Source organism: Rhinoderma darwinii, chromosome 3 (assembly GCF_050947455.1).
Source record: "Rhinoderma darwinii isolate aRhiDar2 chromosome 3, aRhiDar2.hap1, whole genome shotgun sequence".
Classification (NCBI taxonomy): Eukaryota; Metazoa; Chordata; class Amphibia; order Anura; family Rhinodermatidae; genus Rhinoderma; species Rhinoderma darwinii.
The window spans coordinates 277779698-277790477 of record NC_134689.1 but is presented as its reverse complement, the minus strand read 5'-3'; the positions used below and the strand labels follow the sequence as shown (position 1 = coordinate 277790477).

The window sequence follows — 10780 nt, the reverse complement described above, 5'->3', positions numbered from 1 at the left end:
TTAACGGGTTAAACGGCCGCGATCGAAGTAAACTTCGATCGCGGGCGTTGGAGCAGGAGCTCAGCTGTCATCAGACAGCAGAGCCCCGGCTCCTGCCTGCACGGGAGACCCGTGCAGGACTTAGACTAGGCTGACGTGAAAAGGCGTCAGCCTAGCCTAAAGTCCATTAGTGAATCACGTAAAAAGGCGTATTAGTGGTCACTAAGGGGTTAAACTGGAAAGCTGGATTGTTGAAATAAGCACGTGGAGAAATATCTCAAATTTTAAACCTAGCGCTATTATTATAGTAATGTAGTATTATTCTATTAGTTCAAATAACTAATTGATTAACAATAATTTTGTATTGTATCAAATTTGAAATTAATGCGGCCCGTCAACTTCCCATTTTTTCTATATGCGGCCCACTTACCCGGCCGAGTTTGAGACCCCTGCTCTAAACCATCCATTATATTTCCTGTGTTTAGAATCCACTCCTGGCTTTGGCTTCAAAATACTGACCATATCTGCAATGTGTGAATAACGCCAATAAAATGTTCCCACAAGACCGTTTTGCCACATAAAAAGACTCAACAAATCTGAAATCAAATGTTCGTATGCATTTGAAAGTCACATGGTTCTCAATAAAATATGATCCTCATATTTAAATACAGGCCTTGATAGTGGATTCACACATGGCAGTTTTTCATGTACGGGATCTTTTCTTTTTTTGTTACTACAGCAGCCATATGTCATTGAAGTGGATAGGAAATGATAAAAGCCCTGAATTTTTATTGCCTGTTGCAGATTTCTTTTCTTGTGATTTTCTTTTTTTGTCCTTAGGCATTCTATGTCCCGCTGTATAAGGGGGGATTCACACGAGCGTGTATTCGGTCCGTGCGGGCCGCGTGGTTTTCACGCGGCACGCATGGACAATACAAGTCTATGGGGCAGTACAGACAGTCCGTGCTTTTTGCGCAGCGTTTGTCTGCTGCGCAAAAAGCGCGACAGGTTCAAAAACTCTGCGTATTTCGCGCATCACGCACCCATTGAAGTCAATGGGTGCGTGAAAATCACGCGCACCACACGGAAGCACTTCCGTGGGACGAGCGTGATTCGCGCAACAGCAGTGAAAAGGATGAATGAAAACCGAAAAGCACCACGTGCTTTTCTGTTTCCGAACATCCAAACGGAGTGTCTTTGCGATGAGCGAAGCGGGACAAGCGTACCGAACTTCACCGGGTTCGGCCAAACTCGTTTTGGCCGATCCCGGCAAAAAAATTATCGGTACGCGACGTCAGGAGATAGTCACTGTCCATGGTGCTGAAAGAGTTAAACTGTTTCAGCACCATGGACAGTGACTTGCGATCCCAAAATACATTAACCTGTAAAAAAAACCGAAGTTCTAACTTACCGATTACTCCTGTCTCCTTCCTGCAGTCCGACCTCCCGGGATGACACTTCAGTTCAAGTGACAGCTCCAGCCAATCACAGGCCAAGCACAGGCTGCAGCCAATCACAGGCTGCAGCGGTCACTTGGACTGCTGCGTCATCCAGGGAGGTGGGGCCCGATGTCAAGAGAGGCGCGTCACCAAGGACGCGTCACCAAGGCAACGGCCGGGAAGTTCTCGGTAAGTAGGAACTTTATCTTTTTTTTTTACAGGTTTTTCGCTGTTGTGTTCGGCATTCACTGTCGAGGGTGCTGAAAGATTTAGCTCTTTCAGCACCTTGGACAGTGACGGGCGTTGACAAGCCTCATCTCTATGATGCCGGCTGCGCGAAAATCACGCAGCCGCGCATCAGACACGCATGACACACGCAGCTGTCAAATGGTTTTTGCGCTCGCAAAACGCTGCGTTGTTTGCGCGCGCAAAAACGCAACGTTCGTGTGTATCTCCCCTAATGCGAATGAAAATAATCAGCGGACTGAACAAGTTCTCTTAGGCTTCGTTCACATCTGCGTCAGGGCTCCATTGTGGCGTTTCGTCTGAGCTTTCCGTCAGAATGGAGCCCTGACTGAAACAAACGACAACCGTAGGTTTCCGTTTGCATCACCATTGATTTCAATGGTGACGGTTCCGCTGCAAATGGTTTCCGCTTATCACCGTTGTTTAAGGGTTCCGTCTTTTTGACAGAATCAATAGTGCAGTCGACTACGGTATGGATTCCGTCAAAGTGACGGAACCCTTGTAAAATGGAGACAAACGAAAACCATTGGGCCCTGGATCCGTCACCATTGAAATCAAAGGTGATGCAAAACCTATGGTTTCCATTTGTTTCAGTCAGGGTTCCGTTCTGACGGAAAGATCTGACGGAGCGCCAGAACGGAGCCCTGACGCAGATGTGAACGAAGCAGATGTATTATCACAAGTCTACAAACATGTGAAGAGCCCCCACCATTATAAGTTGAAGCAAATACATTTGATTCCACAAAGGCTTTACTCATTTTCTTTTTTAACAGCATCTGTGGCGGTAATGTCAGATTCTAATGTTTTCCTCTCAAACAGGTACTGCTGGAAAAGGGGCTTGTAGATGTATACCCCACCAGCAAATCCTAGTAACGACGCCAAGAAGAGCTGGCCGAAGGGAAGTCTGTGCATCATTTTCAGTATAACAATGTTATCCGCTGATCCAAAGGAAAACACTTGCAAATTCTGAACACCTGTCAAGAGTTAAGGAAAAACAGAAGTTAACTATGGTTTATGAATGGCAAAATTACCATACTCTGATGTGAACAGCACATGGTCTGTTTTCACTATGTACGCAAAGATGTACTCAGGCATCCTATAAACAGACTGGGCCTTATTCACATCATTATCAGAGGCTCTGTTAGGGGCCTCCATCACAGATTCCACCGAAAACAAGAGCGCAGTATGCTGTGCTATTGTTTCCGGTAAAACCACGGACACCCTACTGGTACCCAATAAAGACAATGGGTTCTGTTTGCCGCCGGTGGTGTCTGTGGTGCAAATGAATCGGCACTTCTGGTTATTCCCTTGTTCTGCTCCTCTGACAGAGCAGAACAATGGAGTAACCAACGCAAATGTGAACATAGCCTTAGGCCTCATGCACACGACCGTAGCCATGTGCACGGCTGTGATTTTCGCTTCGGCCGGGGACGGAGTGTCACCCGCGGGCCGCCCACAAATTGCAGGCCGTGCACATGGCAGCCTGCATTAATTTCTATGAGCCTGGAAATAAGACATGTCTGTTGTCTTTGCGGTCCAGGCTCCTGGGCCATGCACGGACCGTGGAAACCACAGTCGTGTGCATCGGCCCATTGAAATTAAATTAAATGGATGGGGCCGCAATTTACGGCCGCAATAATACGTTCGTGTGCATGGGGCCTAAGGCTATGTAAATAAGACCTGTCAGCTCTACTAACATGCCTAGTTTAGTAAATACTTGTATACCCCATTAAATAATTATGAAACATATTTTTTTACAACTCTACGTTGTGTAGTTCCTCTGTTATTCCTCCTAGAAATGTATAAATAAACAACTGGGTGTTACAATTTCCCTTGTCAGAGGTGTGTCGCTACACAGTCTCAATCTGTCAGCACTGAATGGACAGTGTCAGTCTTTGTATGGACATCCACCCCAACTGGTAACACCCAAATGTCAGGGGAGCTTACAGGTCCAACATTCAGTGTGTATGTTTGTCTTATGAACTGAAGGTGTCCATAGACCCCTATGGACCCGACGAATTCCGCTCCTGGAGGGAGCCCCTGACGTCCCTCTCCATACATAGACAGTGATGTCAGGGCCTCCTCCAGGAGAGAAATTTTTGACCAGAACGTCAGCAATGATAGAGGGAGCCCCACTGGCGCTATCTGCAAGGAGGTGTGTGGCACTATATACAAGGGGGGTGTGTGTGTGTGGCGCATTATCTACAGAGGTCACTGTGGCACTAACTACAGAGGGCACTATCTATAGAGGGTGTGGCACTATCTACAGGGGAAGTGTGGCGCTATACAGGAGGGGTGGCGTCTACAGAGGGCACTGTGGCACCATCTACAGGGGGGCACTGGCACTAACTACACAGGGTACTTGTATTATCTACAGGGGGTGTGGCACTATCCAGAGGGCATTGTGGCACTATCTAAAGGGGAAGTGTGGCGCTATACAGGAGGGGTAGCGTCTACAGAGGGCACTGTGGCACCATCTACAGGGGGGCACTGGCACTAACTACACAGGGTACTTGTATTATCTACAGGGGGTGTGGCACTATCTATAGAGGGCACTGTGGCATTATCTGCAAAGGGCACTGTGGCACCGTCTACAGGGGGGCTGCGTGGCTCTATCTACAGAGGGCACTGTGGCGCTACCTACAGAGGGCACTGGTCTATAAGGCCTCATGCACACTTCCGTCGGCTGTTGTACGGCCATTAATGACGGTCCCTTCACACACGGGCTGCACACTGATGGCTTCCGTGTGCAGTCCGTTGTTTCACGGACCAAATTCAATGCAAAGGCCGAGACTGTTCCGTCAAAAACGGGCAGGAGTAGGACCTGCACTACTTTTGACGGAACGGCCGCACGGTTCCGTTAAAACAACAGAAGTCTGCATGGCCCCATTGAAATGAATGGGTTCAGGGTGCTATCCGTGACAACAACAGATAGCACCCTGAAGGAAAAAACTGAAGTGGGCATGAGGCCTAAACGGTCTGGACACACAATTAATAATTCCCAGACTGAAGTGTAAAATCACAATCTGAACCCTTAAACCCCTAAACCCTTTTTACCTTGGCTGGTATGTTTCGGTGACACTACGTAAGCCCCAGAAAAGAGAAGGTGATGGATATGGTGTAGTCGAGTAGTGCCTCACACATGATTAGTGATATCATCCATATGTCACATTATAACAGACACAAATTCATACCCTCTGTGTTATACACCAGCAGGGAGACATTGTGAGACTTCTAGTACTACAAGCAGAGCTCTACACCCCCTACCTCTCTGCTGTATCAGTCACATGCTCCTCAACCAGTACAGCAAGACACTTGTATTCCAGAGCAGATGTAGGGTAGGGCCACAACGTGCACTTACAGAAGGATCCGGGTGACCTTCGCCTTCATTTACTACAGTCTTCTGTAATGTATAACGTCTGTGGGAGTAGCCATATTGCTGGTGATCACACATGCAGGACGCCGACAAAATGTATCTTTGAACCGCACTGCCGTAAAGCTGTTACAAGCAGCCATTTTGTTGGAGCCCGTTTATCTCCGGTGGAGCCGACGAGAGCCGTTGGTTCTCTAGTTTACCTGAGAAAATGACAGCTGGGCGTGGTATCCCATGACAACAGAGCGGGTGCAGCCATGGAGGTGATTAGGAGCCGGGCACTGCCTTCCCTCAGGAGGCCGAGTACAGCGGGCTCCGTGCAGCTGAGGAAGAGGAAGTCCAAACTGTACAGCAAAGACGGCGAGAAAGCGGCTGCGGGAGCAGGTAGACCAGCAGACGCGGGAATGAATGGGAAGCCTCCTTGTAATGATATGGTCTGGACAGTCTACAAGGGGCGCAGCTCAGCCTTGTGCCATCCTCCTACAGCCCATATATTTCCAGTCATTTACTTTATTACATCCACAAAGGACCTGCCGTTTAGTTAGGTTCTGTTCATATTGGTGTCCTGAGTCTGTCAGGTTTCTGTTGCCTCTGATAGATAAGTACAGTGTGCTGTTCTACTCTACCCAGTGTAGAGCACATATTAGGGTATGGGCACACGACAACGCCAAATCCGTCTGAAATTACGGAGCTGTTTTCAGGAGAAAACAGCTCCTGAATTTCAGACGTTTTTACAAGTGCATGCGTTTTTCGCAGCGTGTTTTACAGACGTAATTGGAGCTGTTCTTCATTGGAGTCAATGAAAACCAGCTCCAATTATGTCCCAAGAAGTGTCCTGCACTTCTTTGCCGTGGGCCTAATTTTATGCGCCGTCTTTTGACAGCGACGCGTAAAATGACAGCTCGTCTGCACAGAACATTGTAAGACCCATTGCAAGCAATGGGCAGATGTTTGCCGACGTATTGGAGCCGTCTTTTCAGGCGTAATTCGAGGCGTAAAACGCCTCCATTACGCCTGAAAAGAGGTTGTGTGCACATACCCTTAGAATCTCTGTTGTATGGCTGTAATGTGGGCATTTTAGCATCTGTATTACACCCCATGCACACGAACGTAAAAATGCCCGTAATTACGGGCCCATAGACTTCTATTGGCCATGGGTACCTCCCCGTATGCTTACGGGAAGGTGCCCGTGCTGTTAAAAAATATAGACCATGTCCTATTTCAGGCCGTAATAACGGCACGGGCAGGCCCATAGAAGTCTATTGGGCTCCCGTAATTACGGGTGACAACGTGTGTGCCCCTGTAATTACGGGAGCGTTGCTAGGCGACGTCAGTAAATAGTCACTGTCCAGGGTGCTGAAAGAGTTAAACGATCGGCAGTCACTGTTTCAGCACCCTGGACAGTGACTACCGATCACAATATAGATCAAAAAATAGAAGTTCATACTTGCCCAGAAATCCCTGCTTCTTCCTCCAGTCCGGCCTCCCGGAAAGATGTTTCAGCCCATGTGACCGCTGCAGCCAATCACAGGCTGCAGCGGTCACATGGACTGCGCTTCATCCAGGGAGGTCGGGCTGGATGTCAAGAGAGGGACGCGTCACCAAGACAACGGCCGGGTAAGTATGAATTTATTTTACTTTTATTACGGAAAGGGCTGTCCCTTCTCTCTATCCTGCACTGATAGAGAGAAGGGGCTGCCGATTACGGCAGTGCAATTTTGCATCGAAAACGTGCCCGTAGATACGGGTGGATTACTGGTGACACCGGACCCGTATTTACGGGCACGAGTCCGTAAATACTGGTGCAATACGGGTCGAATACGTGTGACCAAGGACCCGTATTTACGCCAGTATTTACGGGAGGACAAAAATATGTTGATGTGCATGAGGCCTAAGGGTATGTTCATACAGCAACGCAAATTACGTCTGAAATTACGGAGCTGTTTTCAAGTATGGACACTAAAATGTCTGCTTCACGACGTGTGAGAGAAGCCATATCCATAAGTGATCTTGTAAAAATAGAACCCATGAGGTCAGTGTGAACACAACCTAAAATTCTGTTGACCTCTACCGCGTGCGCCACATACCGTCTCAATTTATTGGGGAGCATTAATTCAGACTGGAACATCACTGAGTAGTACGACAAAATAACTTGATGCAATGAGACATGTACTCCATTAAAAGCTATGCAAACCTTTTGAGGGCACTTTTTTTAAAATAAATAGATGAAGCAGTGTGATTAGTGTAACTTTGTCAATAGTTTTTATTAAAAATTAGTTTTACTTTTTGAGATACAGCTGTTCTGTATTCGCTATACAGAGCAGCTGTATCATTCGCTTTACACCGAATCCGTCAGTCCCGTGGACCTGACGGGTTCAGTGTCATTGGGTCATGCAGGATCCACCTGTAAACTATCACATCTAAGTACATAACTTAGATGTGATCGATTTGCAGGTGGATCCTGCATTTCAGAGACACGCCTTCACTGAACCTGTCGGTCCCGTGGACCTGATGGGAGCAGGATTTAGTGCTAGATATCACTGAACCTGTCAGTCCCGCGGACCTGATGGGAGCAGGATGTAGCGCTAGATATCACTGAACCTGTCAGTCCCGCGGACCTGATGGGAGCAGGATGTAGCGCTAGATATCACTGAACCCGTCAGTCCCACAGACCTGATGGGAGCAGGATTTAGCGCTAGATATCACTGAACCTGTCAGTCCCGCGGACCTGATGGGAGCAGGATGTAGCGCTAGATATCACTGAACCCGTCAGTCCCACAGACCTGATGGGAGCAGGATTTAGTGCTAGATATCACTGAACCTGTCAGTCCCGCGGACCTGATGGGAGCAGGATGTAGCGCTAGATATCACTGAACCCGTCAGTCCCACAGACCTGATGGGAGCAGGATTTAGCGCTAGATATCACTGAACCTGTCAGTCCCGCGGACCTGATGGGAGCAGGATTTTGAGCTAGGTATCACTAAAGCCATCAGTCCCACGGACCTGATGGGAGCAGGATTTAGCGCTAGATACAGCTGCTCTGTATAGAGACTATAGAACAGCTGTATCTCCAAAAGTAAAACAAACTTTTAATAAAAACTATTTGCAAAGTTACACTAAAAACAGTGACTTATCTAATTATTAAAAAAATAATGCCCTCAAAAGGTGTAAATAGCCTTTAAAGGGGTTTTCCCATCAGGGGCATTTATGACCTATATCCACAGGATATGTCATAAATGTCAGATAGATGCGGGTCCCACCTCTGGGACCCGACCGTATCTCTACAACGGGGCCCCCTAAACACCGTTCTGCCGTTCTGTGTTGTGACTGAAGCAGGAGATATCTGATTATAAAGAAAGAAACTGAATGGTAGTTACGGAAACAGCATAGCTTAGCGAGCTACGCTGTTTTTTATAACTCCCGACCATAAGGTCAGGAAGTGGCCGGGAGTCAGCGAGAGCAGAAGGTAGAACGGGGTTTAGGGAGTCCCGTTCTAGAGATAGGTGCGGGTCCACCCGCATCTATCTGACATTTATGACATATACTGTGGATATGTCAGAAAATGTCTCTGGTGGGAAAACCCCTTTAAGCCAAACTGTGTTCTCCGTTGGTTGCATCTTCAGTGTGGCAGCTTAGGAAATGTTCAATTGAACTCAACTTTTGTGCAGACTGAGGACCTCATGCACATGGTGTAGCCTTTACAGCGGTACTCCATGTGCCTTCTACCACTCCGTAATACAGCATCTGATGGAGCACGCCATATAAGGTCAGAGACATACAGAGGTACAGTAGGTGCCCATAGAAGTTTATGGGTGCCCTATTTCTTCTGTACAACTCAGATAGTATAGAGCTGTAAAACGGCTGTGTGCATGAGGTGTAATACTGTTGTGGTATCCCCTGATGTGAATGGAGACTACAAACAGTTTACCATTGACCTCTGGTGGAGGGCGGGGGTCTGTTCAATTAAAGAAAAGTCACATAATCTCAGAACAGTCTGTAAATCAAAGTAGCCCTGATTTTATACTCCTAAAAGGGTTGTCTCGTCAGAGACATCCTCTTTCAGAACTGCGTCATGGCGGCGACCACAAATAGCTGATTTTGACGAGGGAAGCCGCATCCAGCATTACATGGAGTCCATTCATGTAAATGGCTTTCTGTGTAATACATGGACTGCTCAAATCCACCAGAACGGGAGCTGCTCTTACAGACAAAAACACAACGTTTTTAAATACCTGTTAGAGAATTTTGAGTTAATAAAGGCGGAACCCCATTCAGGACTCTTATTTTTAAGCAAGGGTGGAGAGCCGCTGCAAAAAGTATCTCTCGATCTGCAGGACTAGGCACGTCCAGTATACAGAAATTCTATTGATTTTAATGGGCATTCTGTAATAATTTCCTCTGTGGTGGCGCTGTAAGAGAATTAAACACTTACCTGGCTTCCCTACAGATTACAGCTGATCACTGGGGGTCCCAATAGTGGTACAAACTGTGATCAGCTTCTTATTCCCAACATTAATAACCTGGCAAAATGTAGCAGTTTTTAGTACATGCCGGTTTAAAGGGTAAGCCCTTATGCACACGACAGGGTTTCCCGGCCGTGTGACGGCCGTTCAAAGAATGTCCGTCACCCGGCTGCAGTAGGAACAATAGACCCCTAATGGGGCTATTCACACGACCGATTTTTTGATGGCCCGGGAAACCTGGCCGTCAAAAAATTGGACATGCCCTATTTTCAGCCGTTCGGCTCCCATAGAAGTCTATGGGGCCGGGTAATACACGGCCATCACATTGAATCCAATGGTAGAGCAGGGGGCCATAAGGTCCCTGCTCTATCATTCACTATGCATCGCTGGACGCGAGGAAGTGACGTCATCGCGCCTGTCTGCGCCGAGTTGCACATACCAGAGGGATCTCCTCGACTCATCATTGGAACAGAGTTCGGTGAGTATTTATATAATTCTTATCAGGCACTATTGGGGGTAGCTGTGGGGGCATTATACAGCGTGGGGGCAGCTATGGGGGACTTTATACTGTGTGGGGTGCAGTTATGGGGGCATTATACTGTGGGGAGGACAGTTACTGGGGACATTATACTGTGGAGGTCAGTTATGGAGGGCATTATACTGTGGGGAGGACAGTTATGGGGGGGTATTATACTGTGGAGGGCAGTTATGGTGGCATTATACTGTGGGGGCATTATAATGTGTGGAGGGCAGCTATTGGGGCATTATACTGTATGGAGGGCAACTATAGGGGCATTATACTGTGTTGGGGCAGCTATGGGGCATTATACTGTGTTGGGGCAGCTATGGGGCAATATACTGTGCGGAGGGCAGTTATGGGGGCATTATACTGTGTGGTAGCAGTTATGGGAGGCATTATACTGTATGGAGGGGCAGCTATGGGGCAATATACTGTGTGGGGGCAGTGTCAGGGGGAATATTATATACAGTAGTATTCAGCAGGCTCGGGATAAATATTAATACAATGGCGTAGCATGCAAAAAGGGGTGTGGCCTAAATAATCATTCAATAATCGTAATTGAGGTTACGTGTTGAATTAATCGTGATTTTGCTTTATGTCATAATTGCCCAGCTCTATGTCAAGACATGGACTCCCCAAGATCTCTGAAGGTGGTCTGTGGTATCTGGCATAAGACGTTAGTAGCAGATTCTTTAAGTCCTGTAAATTGCAAGTTGGGGCCTCCAGGGACTGTTTTTTTTTTCCAGCACATCCTACAAAT

The 10780-nt window shown here is 47.4% G+C and overlaps 2 protein-coding genes across 5 annotated transcripts in view; one reads left to right on the top strand and one right to left on the bottom strand.

The window, feature by feature from the left end:
• Positions 1-2396: 2396 nt before the first annotated feature.
• PIGBOS1 (PIGB opposite strand 1) lies at positions 2397-5565 on the bottom strand. 4 transcript variants are annotated; one of them, XM_075857975.1, is made up of 2 exons: positions 5241-5565; positions 2397-2638 (listed from the first exon to the last, which is right to left on the bottom strand). In XM_075857975.1, exon 2 carries the CDS (start codon positions 2577-2579, stop codon positions 2415-2417), a length of 165 nt encoding a protein of 54 aa, XP_075714090.1. In that variant the 5' UTR covers positions 2580-2638; positions 5241-5565; the 3' UTR covers positions 2397-2414. The 4 variants fall into 4 exon arrangements, with proteins under 4 accessions (XP_075714090.1, XP_075714087.1, XP_075714088.1 ...); XM_075857972.1 differs by lacking the exon at positions 5241-5565 and adding an exon at positions 4932-5234; XM_075857973.1 differs by lacking the exon at positions 5241-5565 and adding an exon at positions 5026-5234.
• The window catches only part of PIGB (phosphatidylinositol glycan anchor biosynthesis class B), a 31079-nt gene continuing 25371 nt past the window's right edge, over positions 5073-10780 (top strand). Inside the window, exon 1 of the mRNA XM_075857970.1 lies at positions 5073-5421. Within this exon, the coding sequence (XP_075714085.1) occupies positions 5295-5421 (127 nt within the window). The 5' untranslated portion in view covers positions 5073-5294. The remainder of the gene's footprint in view (positions 5422-10780) is intronic.

What these genes read in the sequence shown, in the direction of transcription:
- PIGBOS1 (XM_075857975.1), bottom strand. Translation starts at nt 2,579, where the DNA reads ATGATGCACAGACTTCCCTTCGGCCAGCTCTTCTTGGCGTCGTTACTA.